General features: G+C 37.2%; 3 protein-coding genes across 5 annotated transcripts in view; 1 reads left to right on the forward strand and 2 right to left on the reverse strand.

Annotated features, from left to right (window-relative positions):
* LOC124626072 (deleted in malignant brain tumors 1 protein) overlaps nt 1–1,234 on the reverse strand; it is a 33,955-nt gene extending 32,721 nt beyond the window's left edge. For both annotated transcript variants that reach the window (XM_053678089.1, XM_053678087.1), the window contains exon 1: nt 1,156–1,234. The gene's annotated coding sequence lies outside the window, so the exon portion shown is untranslated. The remainder of the gene's footprint in view (nt 1–1,155) is intronic.
* Nucleotides 1–16,884, forward strand: part of LOC128629347 (deleted in malignant brain tumors 1 protein) — a 59,710-nt gene extending 42,826 nt beyond the window's left edge. The window contains exons 3-8 of the mRNA XM_053677077.1: nt 9,320–9,349; nt 11,439–11,753; nt 12,428–12,742; nt 12,837–13,115; nt 15,644–15,958; nt 16,199–16,884. Coding sequence (XP_053533052.1) covers nt 9,320–9,349; nt 11,439–11,753; nt 12,428–12,742; nt 12,837–13,115; nt 15,644–15,958; nt 16,199–16,299 — 1,355 coding nt within the window. The 3' untranslated portion in view covers nt 16,300–16,884. The remainder of the gene's footprint in view (nt 1–9,319; nt 9,350–11,438; nt 11,754–12,427; nt 12,743–12,836; nt 13,116–15,643; nt 15,959–16,198) is intronic.
* A 4,464-nt stretch (nt 16,885–21,348) lies between these two features.
* Nucleotides 21,349–22,502, reverse strand: part of LOC128628726 (Fc receptor-like protein 5) — a 28,731-nt gene continuing 27,577 nt past the window's right edge. The window contains exon 10 of one of the 2 annotated variants that reach the window (XM_053677957.1): nt 21,349–22,258. In XM_053677957.1, the coding sequence (XP_053533932.1) occupies nt 22,053–22,258 (206 nt within the window). In that variant the 3' untranslated portion in view covers nt 21,349–22,052. The remainder of the gene's footprint in view (nt 22,259–22,502) is intronic. The other variant, XM_053677955.1, reaches the window with a different exon arrangement.

Raw genomic sequence — 22,502 nt, forward strand, 5'->3', positions numbered from 1 at the left:
TATCCAATTGCTGACCAAAATGCCTTTGCTACATATCTGTATGAAATAAAAGAAACCAGTTGAAATATTAGCATGAAGAAGAACCTAAGATGGACCTCAGTGCTGCATACATTTCACCTCCAATGAAACTGGCCCCATGATGAGATTTACAGGAAAAAAGGTGGGCAAGATTTCAACTATTTGCAGAGCAGCGTTTGGACTTTAGGACAACAGAAAGTGCAATTGCCAAAAAAAACATACTGATACTGTATGATAAGCCTCAGGATGTACTGACAAATATGAGGTTCCCTAGTGACTGCTGTAGAGTGTTAAAATGAACAGAGCTGATTCAGAGATTTGACAGAACAGATAATTTCACCCTCAACCACTGTATAGTTATGGGAGTTTTAATACAAACCAAGTGCCACTGGAAATCAGTGAAGAAAATTAGACTCATATTACATTTCATGTAAAGGGCGTAGAAGTAATTAGCTAATGTGAAAAGTATCTATTGCATTTATTACAGTTTAGATAAAGAGTTAGAGAGAAAGACCCATTTAAATCCACAAATTTTTGCTTTTATTTAAAATACATTCCTGATTCATCTTGGTTATTGTTATTCTAACAGGGGATAATACTTGCATTAGCCCTAGACGAGAAATTCACTAGAGTAATACGATGTTAAATGTTATCTCTTATAGTTTTGTTTTACATTATATAACTGGCGGGGGGGGGGGGGCGATCAACAAAAGTACCAAGTGATATTTGTTACAGCTGTTCTCATCGATAAGCCACGTTTAAGCAGATTAGTCGAATATTGGTGGGTTAATTCATATGAATAATCAATTATTAAAATTTGTGAAAAAGTCAACTGCAAAAGTTTGGCATCACAAAATAAGATTATAATTGTGTCAGTCCTGAATTATTGTGATATCAGTAATGAAATATACATCATAAAATGTCATTTTTATATATACATTTGTGAACAAAACAAAATTCTTTCATGCAAAGCTCTGTGCTGTATCTACTAACTAAACACACACTCCAGATATATACAGCAAGGAAATTATCTATCTATCTATCTATCTATCTATCTATCTATCTATCTATCTATCTATCTATATATATATATTAAATAAGCCATAAAGCAGTTATTGATAAGCATATTGAACTTACCAAGCATTAAAGTGAGATGAAATCTTAACATACTGGTCCTTGATGCGTCATTCAGGTTAATCACAGTGCTCACTGCTGCTGCCCTCTTACAGCAAAGCTCAGGAGATCATGATAGCTGTTTGTTATAATGAAGCTGAAGAGGTGGAGTTTCCTTTTTTTAATTTTTCCTGTTTCTGGTTGACAGAAATAATAATGCTAACTGTTCATTGTAATTCTCATTTGAACTTAGAGCAGTTGAGGAGAATGCTTAGCATTTGCCTAGGCCTGTGTTGGTAACACTTATAATCTTATTCAGTTTACTATTGGGAAACTAACCACAATAAATGGTTAAATCAAGGGGATGGGCAGGGGGGGTTGGAGAGACTTGAAAAAGAAAATATTGCTCCAGAGTGCAAATCCCCTCAGACTGGGATGATATTTCACCTTTCGGTACAACAACCCAAGTGCCAAACAACTTTGGAGTGGCTTTGGGTCAAGTCTATGAATGTCCTAAAGTGTCCCAGCCAAAACACAGACCTTAACCATTTTGGATATCTGTGGAGAGACCTAAACAGCGCAGTTGATAGATGCTCCCCATCCAATCTCAATTGAGCTTGAGAGGATCTGCCAGGATGAAAGGGAGAAACTGCCCAACTTCAGAGTGCAAAGCTTGTAGAGTGTTGTATATAAAACAGACATGAAATAAACACAAAGGAGACCAAGTATGAGTATATGTAATTTTATTGGGAATCCAGAGAATCCACAGGGCTGGTGGGATGGTAATCTGTGGGTGAGGTAGAGCGAAAGGGGGAAAGTGGAAGGTAAAGGTGAGGAAGGGTATGTCCTGGGGACATGCGATAGCCAGCTGAGGTGTACGAGGGGGGGAGTACTCAGGACTGGCAGGTGAGAAAGAGGGAGAGTAATCAGAGGCCGGGTCAGAGAAGGCCGTGTCACCATCAGTCTGGTAGTTGCAGGAAGAGACAGCAGGTAGAGGTTCTGTCTGGGTAGAGGCATCTACACACACATTTGCTGGGCAGATTCTATATCTGAGAGGGGAGGGGAACCCTGCGTTTCCAGAGGGGGTACGAAGAACTTCGATCAGGATAGTGAGGTCGGCAGTGAGATGTACAAGCTGATAGCGAGTGTTTAATTCCAAATCCAGCCCCTCCAGTAAAGGAGATACGAAAGACTGATGCTCACCTGGGACACATGAGAGAAGGAACTGTATTAGATTTGGATTTCCATATTAGATTTAACAGCTAGATTTAGTTTGTTATTTACAATAAGACATAGAACTGGATGTAATGCACAGGCAAAGAGACACACATACACACCAACCAAGGCCTGGTGTGTATGCAGGCAACCGAAAACAAACTATTGTAAAGGAAAGAGGTGAAATTAATGCAAGCATTATAAAACAGAAATGCAGATATAAAAGAAAAACTTACTCATAATGTGTGTGAAGATGTGGAGGACCCTTTCTCACGAAAATCCAGTCAGGAGAGTGTGTGAAGGTGTTAAGAATCCTTTCTCACGATACACCAGTCAGTAATGGCTCAGATGAAGGCCCGGTTATTTTTTTTAGAGTGTAACAAGACGAGCCGATTATAAAGGTATTGCAGCTGAGCTACACCTGTGAGATAACTGTCTCTGGGAACGGCTAGGCTTCAACAATAACTGTGTCTGGGAACGGCTAGGGCCTTGAGATAAGGGTCCTTGGAACAGCGAACTCCGTGAGAAAATGGTCTCTAAAAAATTATGATTCACATACGTGATGGTGTCCTGGGAAAAGCTAACTTTAAACATATTGGTGTTTGGGTTTAGAGAACTGCATATATAGGATATATAGCTTCAGCTCCGGGTTTTTAGATCGCTTTTTGGGACGTCTCAAACTGTGTGGATCTCGTGTGGTGGAACAATAAACTTGGACCTTGCTTTTCCTCACTCTCTGGTTCCATGTGGTACTTTACTCTGCACCTGGGAAGTTGTTTGTAAGTATACTCGATTTTTGCAATAACTTATAATTGTAACTGTGTAGTGGACAGAATTTTGGCCTACAAGAGTCTTACCCAAGAACACAAAAAAGTTGAAACTACTACCTAACCTTTTTCTACAAAGTACTGAGTAAAGGGCCTAAATAATTATTTAAATGAGACATTTCAGTGTAAAACGTTTTAAACATTTCCATTACTGTCATTATACTGTAGGTTATTGTGTATATGTATATTTGTCTAAACATGGCAATACACACACACAAATTCGCAAGGTGTATTGTTTTTCTCTTTTTTCTTTTTTTCTCGAATGCAATACTTTCCTATCATATATCATCAGCTATCATCCCCAGGCCTACAGCTGAGTAGAATGAGATACCACCCCCCCATTGATATAAGCATTTATTGTGGTTAGTTTCCAAATAGTAAGCTGAATAAGATTATTCTGTTACCAGCACAGGCCAAGGCAAATGCTAAGCATTCTCAACTGCTCTGAGTTCAAATGAGAATTACAATGAACAGTTACCATTATTATTTCTGTCATCCACAAACAGGAAAAAAAAAAGGAAACTCCACCTCTTCAGCTTCTTGATAAAAAAACACTGCTGTGCTTTGCTGTGAGAGGGCAGCAGCAGTGAGCACTGTGATTAACACCAACCTGAATGACACTTCAAGGACCAGTATGCTAAGATTTCATCTCACTTTAATGCTTGGTAAGTTCAATATGTTTATCAATAATTGGTTTTTGGCTTATATATATATATATATATATATATATATATATATATATATATATATATATATATATATATATATATATATATATATATATATATGTATATATAGTATATAGTATATACTATACTAGTATACTATATATACAGCATGGAAATAATATAATAATATAATAATAATATAAATAATAATAATAATAATTATATATATATATATATATATATATATATATATATATATATATATATATATATATATAATTATTATTATTATTATTTATATTATTATTATATTATTATATTATTTCCATGCTGTATATATCTGGAGTGTGTGTTTAGTTAGTAGATACAGCACAGAGCTTTGCATGAAAGAATTTTGTTTTGTTCACAAATGTATATATAAAAATGACATTTTATGATGTATATTTCATTACTGATATCACAATAATTCAGGACTGACACAATTATAATCTTATTTTGTGATGCCAAACTTTTGCAGTTGACTTTTTCACAATTTTTAATAATTGATTATTCATGTGAATTAACCCACCAATATTCGACTAATCTGCTTAAACGTGGCTTATCGATGAGAACAGCTGTAACAAATATCACTTATACTTTTGTTTATCTTTTTTCCCCCCCTCAAAAATATAATGTAAAACAAGACTATAAGAGATAACATTTAACATCGTATTACTCTAGTGAATTTCTCATCTAGGGTTAATGCAAGTATTATCCCCTGTTACAATAACAATAACCAAGATGAATCAGGAATGTATTTTAAATAAAAGCCAAAAAAAAAAACCTTCAAATTTGTGGATTTAAATGGGTCTTTCTCTCTAGCTCTTTATCTAAACTGTAATAAATCCAATAGATAATTACTTTTAACATTAGCTAATTAATTTTACTACTACACTTATATAATCAAGCCCTTTACATGAAATATGAGTCTAATTTTCTTCACTGATTTCCAGTGGCACTTGGTTTGTATTAAAACTCCCATAACTATACAGTGGTTGAGGGTGAAATTATCTGTTCTGTCAAATCTCTGAATCAGCTCTGTTCATTTTAACACTCTACAGCAGTCACTAGGGAACCTCATATTTGTCAGTACATCCTGAGGCTTATCATACAGTATCAGTATGTTTTTTTGGCACTTGCACTTTCTATTGTCCTAAAGTCCAAACGCTGCTCTGCAAATAGTTGAAACCTTGCCCACCTTTTTTCCTGTAAATCTCATCATGGGGCCAGTTGCATTGGAGGCGAAATGCATGCAGCACTGAGGTCCATCTTAGGTTCTTCTTCATGCTAATATTTCAACTGGTTTCTTTTATTTCATACAGATATGTAGCAAAGGCATTTTGGTCAGCATTTGGACAAAGTGAGGCAGTATATTTATACTGTATTTGTAATGTGATTATAACATCCCTGTTTTTGTATAGAAACTGTAACACATACATATTGTAACGACACAGGGAGGTGAGGCAGGAGCAGATGCAGGTCAACGTCTTTATTAGAACTTTAAATCAATAAACAAGGAAACGCGGTCTAGACAGGAACAGATAATCTGGCTTTAGACATGAACACTGGATACGAGGCATGGAACAGAAACCGGACACTTAACCCAGTGGTTTTCAAAGTGGCGGCGCCAGGGGGGCCTCAACAATTTGGTGTGAAAAATAAATAAATACATGATTTTCTCTTTCTCACTCTCAGACAACCACACACACACACACACACACACACACACACACACACACACACACACACACACACACAATCAATTCCTAATCTAACGTAATGTAAATATGTAAGAAGTAATTATTAATAAAAAAAAAGGGGGGATATATATTAAAAAGTCTGTATATTTAATGTGTTTTAAAGTCATCTTGCAAAAGGGGGACCTTGGTCAAATGTTAATGCCATTTGGGGGGCCTTGCCCTGGAAAAGCTTGGGAACCCCTGACGTAAGCAAGACCGATTAGCATGCGTAGAGTATTCACCGTTAAAACACTCATAAATATTGCGCGAAGTGCGCAGCTACAAGATGGGTTTAAATAACAAACACAATCAGACTGAAACACAGACACCTGGATTAAATCAAGACACACCCTCGAAAATCAACCAATGCTTAAACAGAGGGAAAACCCAAACAAACAAAAGGGGCGTGTCCATATATAAGAGTCTCGTGCACGCGTGCTCTCTGCAGCAGTCTTTGCACTTCGACACCGCAGCACCATCTGCCGGCGGGAACGTAACACATATATATACAAAATTGCTGTTATTGTCACTGCTGCTGCTACTGGTGTAGACAAGATGGGAATGCTGAGAAATAGAAGGGTATAGAAAATGTTATTTCATACCAATCCTTCAGATTTTGGCAAAAAGTCTTTAAAAAAGACAAATGTGTTGTGTTGCTCCACTTCTCACTATTGGTTTCACTTTTCCACTATTACCTATTACTATTAATATTATAATTAACTCTGGTTAAGTAAATGACCATTCATTTAAAAATCCATGTGGATAATTATTCATATTTGACATTATCAGTTATTCTGACTAATCGTTGCTGCTTTAGACCAAACAGTAGGCTTTTGTTAGACTTAGATTATTGATATGTTTCATTACAACTGTCTTTGAGAGGAAATTCTTTTCCAAGGCAAGGACAAGAATGATTTAAATACAGTGTCCTCTGGAATCATTGTCACAATTTATAAAATAAATAAATAAATAAGTTATTATTATTATTATTATTATTATTATTATTATTATTATTAGTAGTAGTAGTAGTAGTAGTAGTATTAGTATTAATAATATTATTATTATTAATAATAATAATACAATTATAGTCTTATAAGGTTCAGGGGCACTCATCCTCATGTTCTACACTGCAGTTCAGTGGATAATCCATATTCAAATACACAAGGATAGATATAGTGCTAACTACATTGTGTAGCTTGAGACTGTCACAACAGATGATAAATTAGCATGATACATGTTTTTCTATATTCAATTAAATTCCATTTTATTTGTATAGCTCTTTTAACAATTTGCAGTGTCACGGAGCAGCTTTATGGAAATATATCAGTTCTGGATATACATTTTTATTTATAAATTTAAATCCCCAATGAGCAAGCCAGAGGAGACAGTGGCAAGGAAAAACTCCCTGAGAAGACATGAGGAAGAATCCTTGAGAGGAACCAAACTCAAAAGGGAACGCATCCTAATCTGGGTGACACCGATTATTATTATTATATTCTGCCTACCTGCACTTGCTTCTGTCTCTGCCTACAAAGCATGACAGTCATTATCCTTTAATCACAGGAGAAGCAACACCACAGCTCTGTTTATGACACTGTTTATTTGTAAAACACCCAACTGAGCACTGTAATTTCATATTTGGATCAAATCTATTCACGCATAAAACTGTACACCTGTACCAACATGACAGATCAGGGTTCTTCAAATCTCGAGGTCCACTGTCCTGCAGAATTTAGCTCCAACCCTAATCAAACACACCTGAGCAAGCTAGCCAAGGTCTTCAGGATTACTAGAAAATTACAGGCAGGTAGGTTTGGAGTTTGGAGCTAAACTCTTCAGATTTGAAGAACCCTGTGATAGATCAGGCTTCACTGTAGCCATTGTCAAATGTAGTAAAGTTTTTGACCTCATTGACATGCATAAGCTATTGTATGTCAATCATAAACATAATTACTGTAAAATATTGATAATCTTTTATTATCTGTTATGCTTATATTACATATGTTCATTTGTCAAAATGCACGATTAAAGTAGGCTTTTCCCCAGACTTCTACTAGCCTTAAGTCTGGGATAGTGGAATCTCAAACTCACAGTTTTGTTACAATAGAATGCTACTATAGAGGACATATTTCTGCATGCCATGTCACAGCAAACCAGTGAATACATTTCCCATCCTGCACAGCGGCCTTCAAACATGGCCACCATGGACTACACTTCCCACACACACATGTTCACCTTCTCCGGAACACTATGCAGACACACCTGGTCCCAATCACACTCACAATCACACCACGCTGTATAAGAGACTGCTCATTCACAAAGACTTTGCAAAGTAATATTCACAGTTGCATTGTCTCTGTCATTTCCAAGCCTTGATAGCGTGATGTTTATTCTGGTTTTGACCTAGTTCTTGTTACTCGTATTTGATTCTTGCCTTGCCTCATTTATGCCTGTATGTTGATTGCTTGACCCCTTACCTGTTATTTCGACCACGCTATTGTCTCACGTTTAGGATTTATCTGTCTGCATCTCTTCAATAAATCTCTTAACTGTGATTGCATCTGTCCTAAACCATTTATGTGGATTTCGTGACACTGTGAAAATTTCAGATTCATATATGGTCCCCCACCAAAGATATTCAACCCTGAAATGATCGGAATTTAAAAAACATCACTTTCTTGCTCACATTTAAAAAAGAAAAGAAAATAAGAGAAGTCTCAAACATGAAATGTTCTGCGTGGACACTATACTTACCTACATGCCCCCTAAAAAATTAAGATTGAGACTCGAACTCTTCCCATTATGAATTGACCCTAAATGTGGAGCGTGAGCAATGTGCTCATATATATATATATATATATATATATATATATATATATATATATATATATATATATATATATATATATACACACACACACACAGTATGTATAAGTGTTCCTTGTAATGTACTCTAGAGATCTGTTTTTGTTCCAAGGAACTAGGACAATCCTGACCCCGAGTTATTGAGGTTTCTGTAAACAGCTGTATAACCAAAATATGGCTGTTGTGGTTAAACCAAGTTAAATTAAAATAAAAAATAATTTTAAAATAAAAACGGCTGGTTTTACAATGCCAATACATAGAGGTAATCACTCAAAAATTATTTAAAAAAAAAAAAAAAATTGTCAAGCAACCAATGTTACAATTATTGGATCAACTGAGATGGACTGACCCACACTTTAATGTTGTGGATGTTAGTTTCTGTCATTACTTATGTTATAGAAGCTACAAACAGTCGTTCAATCACCAGCCCCTCTTCAAGTTAATAAGACAAAAAATGCTGTTTGTCATGTTATTGAGAAACTGCAAAGTGTAAGTTCCTCTGTCATGTGGGTAAACTTAAAGCTATGGGTTTACTTAACTGTTACAAAGCACTGACACTGGAGACTCCTTCAAAAAATCTGGAATAAACAGAAAATTTTAATCATATTTGTTAGACTCTGTGGGGCATTCACATAGTACTAGAATTTCTGAATGTGAAGTAACACTGTTGTTTCATTTGTGACTGAATTGCAGGGACAATATAATGTATTCTAATATAACTGAGGTTTATTTTAATTCAGTTTACTTTAAGATTATTAGACAAAAAGCAAAAGGCAGCTTTGGGTTTTTGCATCACAGGTTTAATGAAATTCCTCCTCTTGTTTTCTCTCCATAGCCAGCGTTCTTACTGCTTCCCTGCTGGCTGGTAAGTGTATTTTTCTTTTGAAGAAATTGGATTTGTTAAAATTTCCTTATATGAGCTGCTGACTTCATGCAGGGTGCAGGGTGGTGGTAGCTCAGTGGTTAAGACACTGGACTTCTGGTCAGAAGATTGTTTAGTTTAAATCCCAACACTACCAACCGCCACTGCTGGGCCCTTGAACAAGGCCCTTAACCCTCAACTGCTCAGTTGTATAAATGAGATAAATGCAAGTCGCTCTGGATAAGAGCATCGGCCAAATGCCATAAATGTAATTGCTTCAGGTCCTTCCACAGCATTTCTGTTTTATTAATCTTTAGCATTTTTCTTTTTGTGATCTTTAGCAAACTGCAGAAGTGCAACAACGTTATTTTTGCAGAGCAGTGGTTTTCTCCTTGCAACACTGCCATGCACACAATTTTTGTTCAGTGTTCTCCTGATGGTGAACTCATGAACATTAACATTAGTAAAGGTGAGAGCGACCTTTAGTTGGTTAGAACCCAGTTACCCTGGGTTCCGTTGTGACCTTGCGGACTCCTACACGTCTTGCTCTTGGAATGATCTTTGTTGGTAGACCACTCCTGGGGAGGGTAACAATGGTCGTGAACAGAGGCCGCCAACCACCAATGGATGAAAACCGTCGTGCTGCTTTTAACTGCAAAACAACGTTCGCTAAAGGATGTGGCAGAAGTGCCCATGGGTTTATACAGACCATGCAACTATGAAGCACAAATGTGTCGTTCAAATCATAATCTTTAATAATCAACAGTAAAAATACAACATCAAAGTGTTACAGTTTTCTTTACCACCTTTTACTCCTGCTGCAAAACCCATTCCGGTTTTATCTAACATTCAATGGGATGATTATTTAATAATGCCCATGAGTAGGGCCATGTTCAGGCCTGCACTGCACAAAGTACAAATCACACATGAAGAATTAGTCCAAGACCACATTATATTCATCAGGTGTTTCACCGGTGTTGATCTGTAAGTAGATATCCAACTTGACCAAAAGCTAACTTGATAAGATTTTCTGTTCATCATTGTGGTTATTTTCCGAAGCTGACATTAGCTACATAGCTAATATTCATTTATGAAAATAACCACAACGAATGTTTAACGTAAACAAAAGTTACACCGCGTAATAATATATTCAGAATAAACACGGTAAAGCTTGCAGAACATATGTTTGAAAATGTCCACTGATATCGTACCTCAGTTTCTAAAACTTGCTTTTATTGAGATAACACGTGCACCGCTGAAGGGAATGCTACAATAAAGAGTACATGAGAGTCAAAACAAATAACCAATTACACGTATAGAAACAGTGCATTGTGATGCTGTATATGCAGACTGGATGACTGGATGGGTAAAAATCACTCACCAAAAAACAGATGATTTCCCATTACGACTATATCTCTCTCTCTCTCTCTCTCTCTCTCTCTCTCTCTCTCTCTCTCTCTCTCTCTCTCTCTATATATATATATATATATATATATATATATATATATATAGATAGATAGATAGATAGACAGACAGACAGACAGACAGATAGATCAGTGATTACGACCCATAGTGAGTTCAGAATGTTAGGGAAAACAAACATGGCGGTGCAGTTGCTTGACTGTTGGTGACTGTTCTGTTCATTGTGTTAAGTATTTTCAAAAGGAAGTAAGATGGAAGCAGTTTCTGCTTGATCTGATCTACAGGGTTTGTCTGATCGAGCTGCACAATGTCTACGTTGAATTTTAAGAATAAGTGTACTGCTCAAGTGAACTGCAATTACTGTGACAGTCTTCTGTGTACAAGAGGCATGAAAGCTGTTGTTGCAGGCTGCTATTCGACAGAAAGCTGTAAATGCAAATTAAGAGACATTGCCTTCCTGAAGTGTGGAAATGTTGTGGGGTGACGAGAGCACAGATAGCCTTTCAGAAGAGGAATCCCAAGAAAAAACTCTTTAAAAATCTTTTTTGATAAATGATTATGGAATGACAGAAATGGATTCATATTAGTTCAAGTGATGTAATATTGCAATACAGTAATGAGATTCATTAAGATGAATTAAGAGTAACATGTATTTTGCTGTTTGTCTTAGATGGCGCTAATATACGACTCGCTGGTGGTAATCACTCCTGCGCTGGTAGAGTGGAAGTCTATCATAATAACCAGTGGGGAACAGTGTGTGATGATAACTGGGACATAAATGATGCGCAGGTGGTGTGTAGACAGCTTGGATGTGGTAATGCTGTCAGCGCTCATCAAAGTGCCCACTTTGGTCAGGGAAGTGGTCCAATATGGCTGGATAATGTTCAGTGTTCTGGAAGTGAAAGCACCATCACACAGTGTTCTCATAATGGATTTGGTATACACAACTGCGGCCATGGTGAAGATGCTGGTGTTACTTGCTCAGGTACAGAAACACTCTTATATTATGACCTTGTCATCAATGTAATTATATTTATATTCTATTGATTAACATTTATTAGTTTGACAATTTTTTAAAATTAATTATTTTGCAAATTGCTGTGGTATGAAAAGAATTAAACACAGGAAAGTGTTTGTTTGTTTTTTCTTGCTTGTTTTATTCTTGCAGAATTGAATATGCATTGATATGGAAATAATCTCGCATCTTTTTGTGTGTATCTTTTAGTGTTGCTTTAATCCTTTCTAATGTTCTACATATGAATTTAAGTCATGTTGTTAATTTTTTTTTATTAAGTCAAGTTGAACTTCCATTCTTTCCATAAAGTCTGCTCTGGCCTGCACTTATTAAGCTTAAAAATTTTATATTGGATGCAATCATTTTGAGAGGAAAAAATGAGACACTACATTTTTTCATTGTACATACCTACACATATTTCATTGTTCAGTTGAGACACTGTTTTGAATATAGTTTGGATATTTAAATTGGTTATTTACTACACTGAACAAATTCAATATTATTCAGCATACACAGATTGAAAATGTAGTTCAAATTTTTCACAACTGGTTTTGTTCCTAATATTATTTCCCTTTATATCTCATGATCAAACTGATGGACACAAAAATCAGTCATTAGTAAAACCTGCTCTCTTTTTATGTAAGAGAGTAATCAGGTCAGACTGGTGAATGGTCAGAGTAACTGTTGTGGTCGAGTGGAGATCCAGCACAATGGCCGTTGGGGAACAGTGTGTGATGATGACTGGGACTTAAAGGATGCAGAGGTGGTGTGCAGACAGCTTGGATGTGGTAAAGCAGTCAGCGCTCCTCCTAATGCCCGCTTTGGTCAGGGAAGTGAACCAACCTGGCTGGATGATGTTCAGTGTACTGGAACTGAGAGTGTATTAGATCAGTGCTCACACAGAGGATTTGGAGTAGAGAACTGTGGAGATGGAGAAGATGCTGGAGTCGTGTGCTCAAGTAGGCTTTTGTTGTTGTTATTTTTTTTTGTTACAATACCCTGTTTAACGTAAACACATTTACAAAATTATTAAATATATTTCTTTATTACTAGACATGCAGAGTCCTACATTGACTCAGATCTCCCCAAACTCTGTGGTCTCACCTGGAGAAGTCCTTCAGTTCAGATGTTCCACACCCAGCCCAACATGCATCTCTGTAGACTTCAGATTGTATAAAACTGGAACATCAATAGAGAAGCAAACTGCAGAATCTACAACAACATTTAATCTGACTGTAGATGCCTCACATCAGGGCCAGTACACCTGTGACTACTCATACAGGGAAAGTAACTCCACATCATCCAAGAGCAACTCCATTACCATCACTGTAGGTATGTGCAGAGAAGATTATACTTAACAGTGTTATGTCACTAATTAATTGTTAATGTCCTTCAAATAATTGTCATTGTTTACTCATAATATACGTTATTTAAATTGTATTAACAAGACTAATGCATGCACACTGTTACTCAGTGATCGCTGAATAGGAGAACGAAAATTTTGGTGTCATGCTGTTATAGGGAAATAATCAAGCAGGAGGTGGTCAATTAAATTAATTCACTTGCCCATAATAATACATCCATAAGTGTTTTTTTCCTCTTATACCACAGCAATATACCAACAATTTATATAATAAATACATTTTATTGATTTTTATAAATATTAAAGGATGATACGCGATGTGTTCAGAGTTTTATTTATTGGAATGTCCATGAAACAAGTTTGTAGCAGCTATAGAAAAGCATTACAACGTGCTGACACTGGAGACTCCTTCCATAAATGTACATTAAACATCTCCTTATAGAAAACTACCGCGCATGAATAAGTATCTCTTTCCTATTATAAATAAATACCTTGTATTTATATAAGTATTGAATGCGTCAACATTTTTTTCAGTAAGTATACTTCCAATGAGGTTATTCACATGAAATTTTCACAGGTCATCAGTATTAACTCAAGAAATCCACAAATATAAAGAATTCACAGCATAAATAAAGTATCCATAAACAGTATTGAACACGCTATGAAAAAGCAGTTCTCCAAGGCAAGGTAAGGCAAGGAACCATCTGAAATCCGTAAAAAGTTAGAAAGTAATTATAACTCCTATCTGTGCAGATTAATATCAGCTGGGTTAGTAAATTGATGGTCTATAAAAAGGCTTTTCGCTAAGAAGGTGTCATACAAGAAACATTTAACATCGTATTACTCTAGTGAATTTCTTGTCTAGGGTTAATGCAAGTATTATCCCCTGTTACAATAACAATAACCAAGATGAATCAGGAATGTATTTTAAATATAAGCCAAAAAAAAAAAAAACCTTCAAATTTGTGGATTTAAATGGGTCTTTCTCTCTAGCTCTTTATCTAAACTGTAATAAATCCAATAGATAATTACTTTTTACATTAGCTAATTAATTTTACTACTATACTTATATAATCAAGCCCTTTACATGAAATATGAGTCTAATTTTCTTCACTTATTTCCAGTGGCACTTGGTTTGTATTAAAACTCCCATAACTATACGGTGGTTGAGGGTGAAATTATCTGTTCTGTCAAATCTCTGAATCAGCTCTGTTTATTTTAACACTCTACAGCAGTCACTAGGGAACCACATATTTGTCAGTACATCCTCAGGCTTACCATACAGTATCAGTATGTTTTTTTGGCACTTGCACTTTCTATTGTCCTAAAGTCCAAACGCTGCTCTGCAAATAGTTGAAACCTTGCCCATCTTTTTTCCTGTAAATCTCATCATGGGGCCAGTTGCATTGGAGGCGAAATGCATGCAGCACTGAGGTTCATCTTAGGTTCTTCTTCATGCTAATATTTCAACTGGTTTCTTTTATTTCATACAGATATGTAGCAAAGGCATTTTGGTCAGCATTTGGACAAAGTGAGACAATATATTTATACTGTATTTGTAATTTGATTATAACATCCCTGTTTTTGTATAGAAAGTGTAACACATACATATTGTAACGACACAGGGAGGTGAGGCAGTAGCAGATGCAGGTCAACGTCTTTATTAGAACTTTAAATCAATAAACAAGGAAACGCGGTCTAGACAGGAACAGATAATCTGGCTTTAGACATGAACACTGGATACGAGGCATGGAATAGAAACTGGACACGTAACCCAGTGGTTTTCAAAGTGGCGGCGCCAGGGGGGCGTCAACAATTTGGTGTGAAAAATAAATAAATAAATAAATATATATATATATATATATATATATATATATATATATATATATATATATATATATATATATAGATAGATAGATAGATAGATAGATAGACAGACAGACAGACAGACAGATAGATCAGTGATTACGACCCATAGTGAGTTCAGAATGTTAGGGAAAACAAACATGGCGGTGCAGTTGCTTGACTGTTGGTGACTGTTCTGTTCATTGTGTTAAGTATTTTCAAAAGGAAGTAAGATGGAAGCAGTTTCTGCTTGATCTGATCTACAGGGTTTGTCTGATCGAGCTGCACACTGTCTACGTTGAATTTTAAGAATAAGTGTATTGCTCAAGTGAACTGCAATTACTGTGACAGTCTTCTGTGTACAAGAGGCATGAAAGCTGTTGTTGCAGGCTGCTATTCGACAGAAAGCTGTAAATGCAATTTAAGAGACATTGCCTTCCTGAAGTGTGGAAATGTTGTGGGGTGACGAGAGCACAGACAGCTTTTCAGAAGAGGAATCCCAAGAAAAAACTCTTTAAAAATCTTTTTTGATAAATGATTATGGAATGACAGAAATGGATTCATATTAGTTCAAGTGATGTAATATTGCAATATAGTAATGAGATTCATTAAGATGAATTAAGAGTAACATGTATTTTGCTGTTTGTCTTAGATGGCGCTAATATACGACTCGCTGGTGGTAATCACTCCTGCGCTGGTAGAGTGGAAGTCTATCATAATAACCAGTGGGGAACAGTGTGTGATGATAACTGGGACATAAATGATGCGCAGGTGGTGTGTAGACAGCTTGGATGTGGTAATGCTGTCAGCGCTCATCAAAGTGCCCACTTTGGTCAGGGAAGTGGTCCAATATGGCTGGATGATGTTCCGTGTTCTGGAAGTGAAAGCACCATCACACAGTGCACTCATAGAGGATTTGGTATACACGACTGCGGCCATGGTGAAGATGCTGGTGTTACTTGCTCAGGTACAGAAACACTCTTATATTATGACCTTGTCATCAGTGTAATTATATTTATATTGTATTGATTAACATTTATTAGTTTGACAATTTTTAAAAATTAATTATTTTGCAAATTGCTGTGGTATAAAAAGAATTAAACACAGGAAAGTGTTTGTTTGTTTTTTCTTGCTTGTTTTAGTCTTGCAGAATTGAATATGCATTGATATGGAAATAACCTCGCATCTTTTTGTGTGTATCTATTAGTGTTGGGCCCGAATCCACCTTTGTCGAGTTCAAGTCACGACCAAGTCCTTAACCAATCGAGTCCAAAAGGGGTCGAGTTGGACTTAAGTCCAAGTCCTTAATGGCAGATCCAGAGTCGAGTCCGTCCGAGTCCAGAAAGTAATTCAATTGAAAAAAGATTTGAAATTGCAGTTGTAAACTCAACACTGAGCTGTTAAATTAACATTTTAACCTAATGGGATTAAAACTACCCCACAACTCTAGCATTTTCACATAATCATTTTACAGATTCCAGAAACACAAGCAAGAGTCTTAAAGAAAAGAACGAGACAAGTGCAAAACCTTACTGTGAAATCACAGAAACCATTTTCCACCATAAGGAAAGTGGACATTGGATTTTCCATTGATAATATGCTCTTATTTTAATTACAGGTGGCTCTTTTTTAATTGCAAGTTACATGGATTTCAAAATCATATTCAGTCTATAAAAATACTACTATATTGTAGCTATGTGCCTGCATCATATTGCATCACTTTATTGTTTTTACTCACTAGTTTAGTAGTCATCTAATGATCAACTATGGACTCTGGGCAGTGTTTACTTTTGTTACTATTGCTCAATACATATGGTATAGTATGTATGTGCTATATGTATGCATGTACGAATGTACAGATATATGGAAATAAATAAGTATGCCCCATGAAAATTGTTGCCTTTTTTTGACGTATTTGGATGAGCAAACATTTGATTACAAACTGTGCCTATTAATAAAGTTGATATTCTTGAACAAAACCACAAGGAAAATGAGCTTTTCAGTCATTTATACAATAGAAATATCAACAGATGTGATGAAAGAAAAGGTGTGGAAAAAGTAAGTACACCCTTGGCCTTACAATTATAACATAGGCTAAAAGATAACCTCTGCTTTTAAAATCAAACACTGCTGAGATATTTCTGAAATGTTGATGTACACTGGCTATCAAAGGTTCTGGAGACGTTCCTGCAATTTGACATTTTATATGTCTGTGGAATTAAGGAATTAGTTGTTCGGAGCTCCCTCAGTTCACAGGAACCCAAGCAATTATTTGCCTTACCTGCCCTGTAGCTCCATCCTGCCCCAGTACAAAACTCAATAGCCCTATTGTGTCTTTCTCTAAGAGTGTCATGAGAATTTTTTTTTTGGTACCTGAAGAAAAATAATGGTTCTGTTACACTTTTGTGGGATTTTTTTTTATTTAGTTTTGCTTACATGGTTTGGCTCCACCTGCCCTCTTAGAGGAATGTGTGACTGCAAATCAATACTGCAGGTTCTACTGACTAGTCACCTTTGTCCTCTGATGGAACATGACGGGCGTGATCTCTTCCTGGGTAATTCCTCCCTCATCCAGGATTTACTGAATTCTTTTTATGAGGACAGAAATGACATAAATCATATGTTATGGCCTTCTTAGTTATCAGATCTCAGTACAATTGAACACCTGCGGGAGATTCTCCACCACAATCATCAAAACACTTCATACCTCCAGAGGAAATGGGTCAGTTTATACTGGAAGTGCTACAAATTCAATGTACATACCAGCAATATAGTCCTTCAGTTTAAATTTAAATGATCAATCTCATAAAGTCGTCAGTCTTGTTAAATCCTTCTCATTAGGAAATCAGTCTCATAAAATTTTTATTAGAAATTAAAAACACAAACTTTTAAATAAATCAAAATCAAATTTATCTGAGAGAAATGAATGACTTTCTGAAAGGCTTCATTCTGAGCAGTTTGTCTTCGTGCATACATGCGGTTCAGTCGGCTTTATAACTCCGGCCATCCGACAAGGTTGAAAGCAAAAGGAACTTGCACAAAAAGGGGAGAACAAACATGCGCACTGTTGCTGAGAGGATTTTGATTCTCCAAGAGATCTGAGTGGGGAGAGCATTCCAACTCCGCTCACAGTGCCATGATACTGTATATATATTTCTGTAAAGCTTTTTTGTGGCAGTGTCCATTGTTGAAAAATGAACTATTCAAATAATAATGAATCGAATAATGAACTCATCAAAACATTCAGTGAGCCCTGGATGGGGATGGAGTCATCCCGGAAGAGAACATGCCCATCAGGATAGAAATGTTTCACTGCATAAAAGGATAAATGTGATCAGTCATAAAAATCGCAGTACTTATTTGCAATGATGCATCGCTCTAGAAAAAATAAAAGTGGAGCCAATACATGCCAGCAAAAATAAATGCCCCCCCATCGTGTAACAGAGTCATTGTCTTTTTTCTTTAATTTGTCACCAATCTGTATCTCCTACCACTTTGTAAGAAATGAACATTGAAGAGTTAAATTAATCAAATATACAAAACAAAAATGTAAATATGCCTCAGTGTTAAGAACATGGTTTTTAGGAAACCGTGTTCAGGCTCTGGAAATTTCAGACTCTTTAAAGTTAAAGCATGAACCTGACCACAGAAGTGATATTGCTATAAATGGTCCTGTTGCAGCACGTTCGCATCACACCTCCAGGGTCCAGGGTTTGAGTCCCGCCGGGGCCATGTGTGTGCGGAGTTTGCATGTTCTCCCCGGGCTGCGGGGGTTTCCTCCGGGTATTTCCACATAGCCAAGATCGGGTTCTTCCCTTTGGGCTATCTTTATCCCCTCGCATCTTCACAAAGTGCATGTATGTCATTCTGGCTCCATTGTGACTCCAGGGCATCCAAGTTCTAAATTACCTGGATGACTGGTTAATTCTAGCACGATCCAGGAAACTGGCAGTTCAACATCAAGATGTTGTTCTTGCCCACATAAAGAGCTTTGGGCTCAGGTTGAACCTCAGAAAAGTATGCTTTCTCCAGTGCAGTGGACAACTTTTCTAGGGGTTATAAGGATTCTACTTCGATGAGGGCGTTTCTATCCCCAACATGTGTAGGGTCAATCCTATCAACATTGAGCAAGATAAAGCTGGATCTTGGCATCCCCTCCAGTCTCTATGGGAGACTATTGGAGCTTATGGCAGCAGCAGCCAGCATCAATTGAGCAGTCACCATGTGTTTACAGACAACACAGTAGTGGTCTCATATATTGACCACCAGGGAGGATTATGTCCATGCCCCCTGTTCAGGCAGGCACAACTAATTCTTCTCTGGGCAAAGGGAAAGTTTTGGCAGTGAGTGCAATGTACATTCTTTGGCAACTGGAATGTGGAGAGCAGACATCCTGTTGAGGCAGGTGCTGAGGCCCAGGGATTGGTGGCTTCATCCACAAGTGGTGGAATCCATATGGTGGAGGTTTCGCCAAGCGGGACTGCATGTGTTCGCCTCCAAGGAGACAACACACTGCCCGCTGTGGTTTCCCCTCACTCCTCCTGCACAATTAGGGCTGGACGCCATGGTGCACATGTGGCCATGGTCACATTTGTACACTTTTCCCCCGATCGCTCTGCTCCCACAAGTTCTAGCAAGAGTTCGCCAAGACAGCCTTCGTCTGCACCTTATTGGCCAGCTCAAATATGGTTCATGGAGATAATATCCCTGCTAGACGGCACTCATTGGGAGATTCCCATCTTCAGGGATCTACTGTCTCAAGCCGGAGGGCTGATTTATCACCCTATGAACCATGGAGGGGCACCAGCTCATAGATTCTGGTCTCACAACTGAGGTTGTAGAGACCATGTTGAACCCTAGAGCACCATCCACGAGGAAATTCTATGCACTCAAGTGGTGGCTTTTTGTCTTGTGGTGTGAGGAATGCCAGCTAGACCCAGTGACCTGCTACAGTCCTGGAGTTCTTACAAGGATGTTTCTCAGCGAGGTGGGCTCCTTCTACAATCTGGGTTTACATGGCCGCCATTTCAGCCAGCCACGCCCTTGTTGATGGAGCCTCTGTGGGGCAACATCCTCTAACTTCAAGGTTTGTGCATGGTGTCAGGTGGCTGAGGCCCATCTGTAGGCCACGCATACCTTCCTGGGACCTTTCTGTGCTCCTGGAAGGTCTGTCAGGTGCCCCATTTGTGCCTTTAGCGTCAGCCTCTGAGGAGAATCTGACTCTAAAGGTAGCTCTTACATTACATTTAGATTTGTCATGCAGTCTTACAGTTATCTCGTTTTAAACAAGTGAGCAGTTGAGGGTTAAGGGCCTTTGACTAAGGACCTAGCAGTGGCAGTTTAGTGGGGCTTTGAACTCACAACCTTCCAAGCAGAAGTCCAAAGTCTTAACCACTGAGCTACCAATATCCTGATTCCACCGAGGCCTGAGGCATGTCAGGGATATGGATCAGCATTCCCACCTCCATGAAGGAACACTGAATCTGGAAATGGTCTTTTTCTCACAGTGCCAACAAAGCTGCCCTGGATTTTGCCCCAGATATGGTAGTCACAGGATGTTCCCCCTGTGAGGAGAGACAGATCATGGGGAGATGTTAGAGAGGTAAACTGTGTGAAAACTTGGTCCAGTGTGTCAGTTTCAGGGCCCTGGCACCTCAGTACTGTGGAGCTGGAACCAGGGAAGAAGAAGGGAGAGGAGAGAGAGTGAGAAAGATAGAAATCTGGACTAGGAACTGCCAAAGTGATTCTCCACCTGTCACCAAATGACAACAGGAATCCTTCAGATGCGGTGGGCAAAGGGGTGGCTGACCAAAGTGAGGTGAAACAACTGGAGTCATCAATACATTGCAAGACCACCTCTTGACACTTACGCCATCCTTCCTCTATGCTGGGACACAAGCTGCGCTTTGGTGAGCCTCAAATGTGGGCTGTAGATGTGGTGGGGTGCAGCAGCATCTGGAGTGCACACTGTGTCTCGGCCAACTCCTGAGCAAGAGTTTCAAAGTAAATTTGTTGTTTGTTGCACAGGTTAAGAAGCAGTTAATGTAGAGTTTGATGGAGCATGAATGGGGAGGCTTCCATGTTGGTGTCTGAGACCTCCGTCAATCTGGGTTTAGGCACCACTGTAGCCAAAAGAGCGAAATTGGCTGTACTCTCAGGGAGGGAGGTTCTACCCTTCTTCTACATGCAGAATAAGGCACTATTGGAGACAACCTGTATGGGAGTCGATCAAGTGTAAGGTGGTAAGAAAAGTGCAGATGATTGGTTAAGAAAAACACACACACACACACACACCCTGGATGGTAAAAAGAAACTTTACATATCAATCAAAGACTTTAACATTAATTTTATTAACTCAATTTACAAATAGTAAAAAAAAAAAAAAAAAAAAAAAAAAAAAAGTTTTTTTGTTTGTTTGTTTGTTTTTTATCACCAATAAGTATTTGCAGAATAATTTGTCCCGTTTAGTTCCAAAATACCCCAAATCCCAAACTGCTACTCATAAGGCTGGATATATAAGAGATAAGAGAGTAAATACAGTAAATGAATCAAATACATTCAAAATTCACTAAATTAATTCCCATAATCTGAAACTCAAATTAAATCCAATTTTAAAAAATGTATAACAATGTTAAGAAAAAATAGACAAAGGGAGTTTAATCTAATCTAAAAAAAATATGAATAGTATATACATGATTGTTTTGGAAGTTTATGAGTGATATTAGAATTAAAAATGATATTTCAGTTGTCCCATTCATTATTTTCTGATTTCTGCATTAGTCATCAGTTTATGGAAAACACTCATGGATCATTTAACTCTTGATGCATTTCAATATTTAATATTAACAATAATTTAAAATGAAAACAAGAATATACCTATTTGTATTAAGAAAGTGAAATAAAAAGTTTTATTATCGGATCTGAACACACTAAACAGCCGAATACAAACTGATTCTATAATCAACATTATTTAAAACAACTAAGAAGCAATATTATATATCCAATTGAATCATGTGATTGTTTGGGGACTGTACATACTGATAATTATTAAGTTCTCAACACTAATCTACACAGTTTGCATAAACTTCATCATCTTCATAGTCATTGTCCACAGCCCTTGTTTGTTCATCAGCATTACCATAAACGTAGTCATTATCAGACTTGTCTGAATCGTCCTTCTGCTGGAAAATAGTTTCTGTGTTTTCATAAATAGCTTCATCATCTGACTCATTCGCTCCTTGGGGGCACTGATATGCATTTTTGGCACCTGTAAAGTTATTGTGTCAAAAATACAAGTTTTCAGCATATTCGTCTAACAAGGTATATTCCGGTTCAACAAGAATAATACAAGTAATGTATAAAATGCTGTGTCATGTCATTAAAGGAAGGTAATGAATGACTGAAGTTGCATCTAAAATGTTTTTATTCCTCTTATGCCTCAGCAATTTGCCAATAATTACAATTTTTGATTAATTAAAGAATATGTCATAGTTGTTAGGTCTGCAAAACAA

This window comes from Ictalurus punctatus, chromosome 2 (assembly GCF_001660625.3).
Source record: "Ictalurus punctatus breed USDA103 chromosome 2, Coco_2.0, whole genome shotgun sequence".
Lineage (NCBI taxonomy): Eukaryota > Metazoa > Chordata > Actinopteri > Siluriformes > Ictaluridae > Ictalurus > Ictalurus punctatus.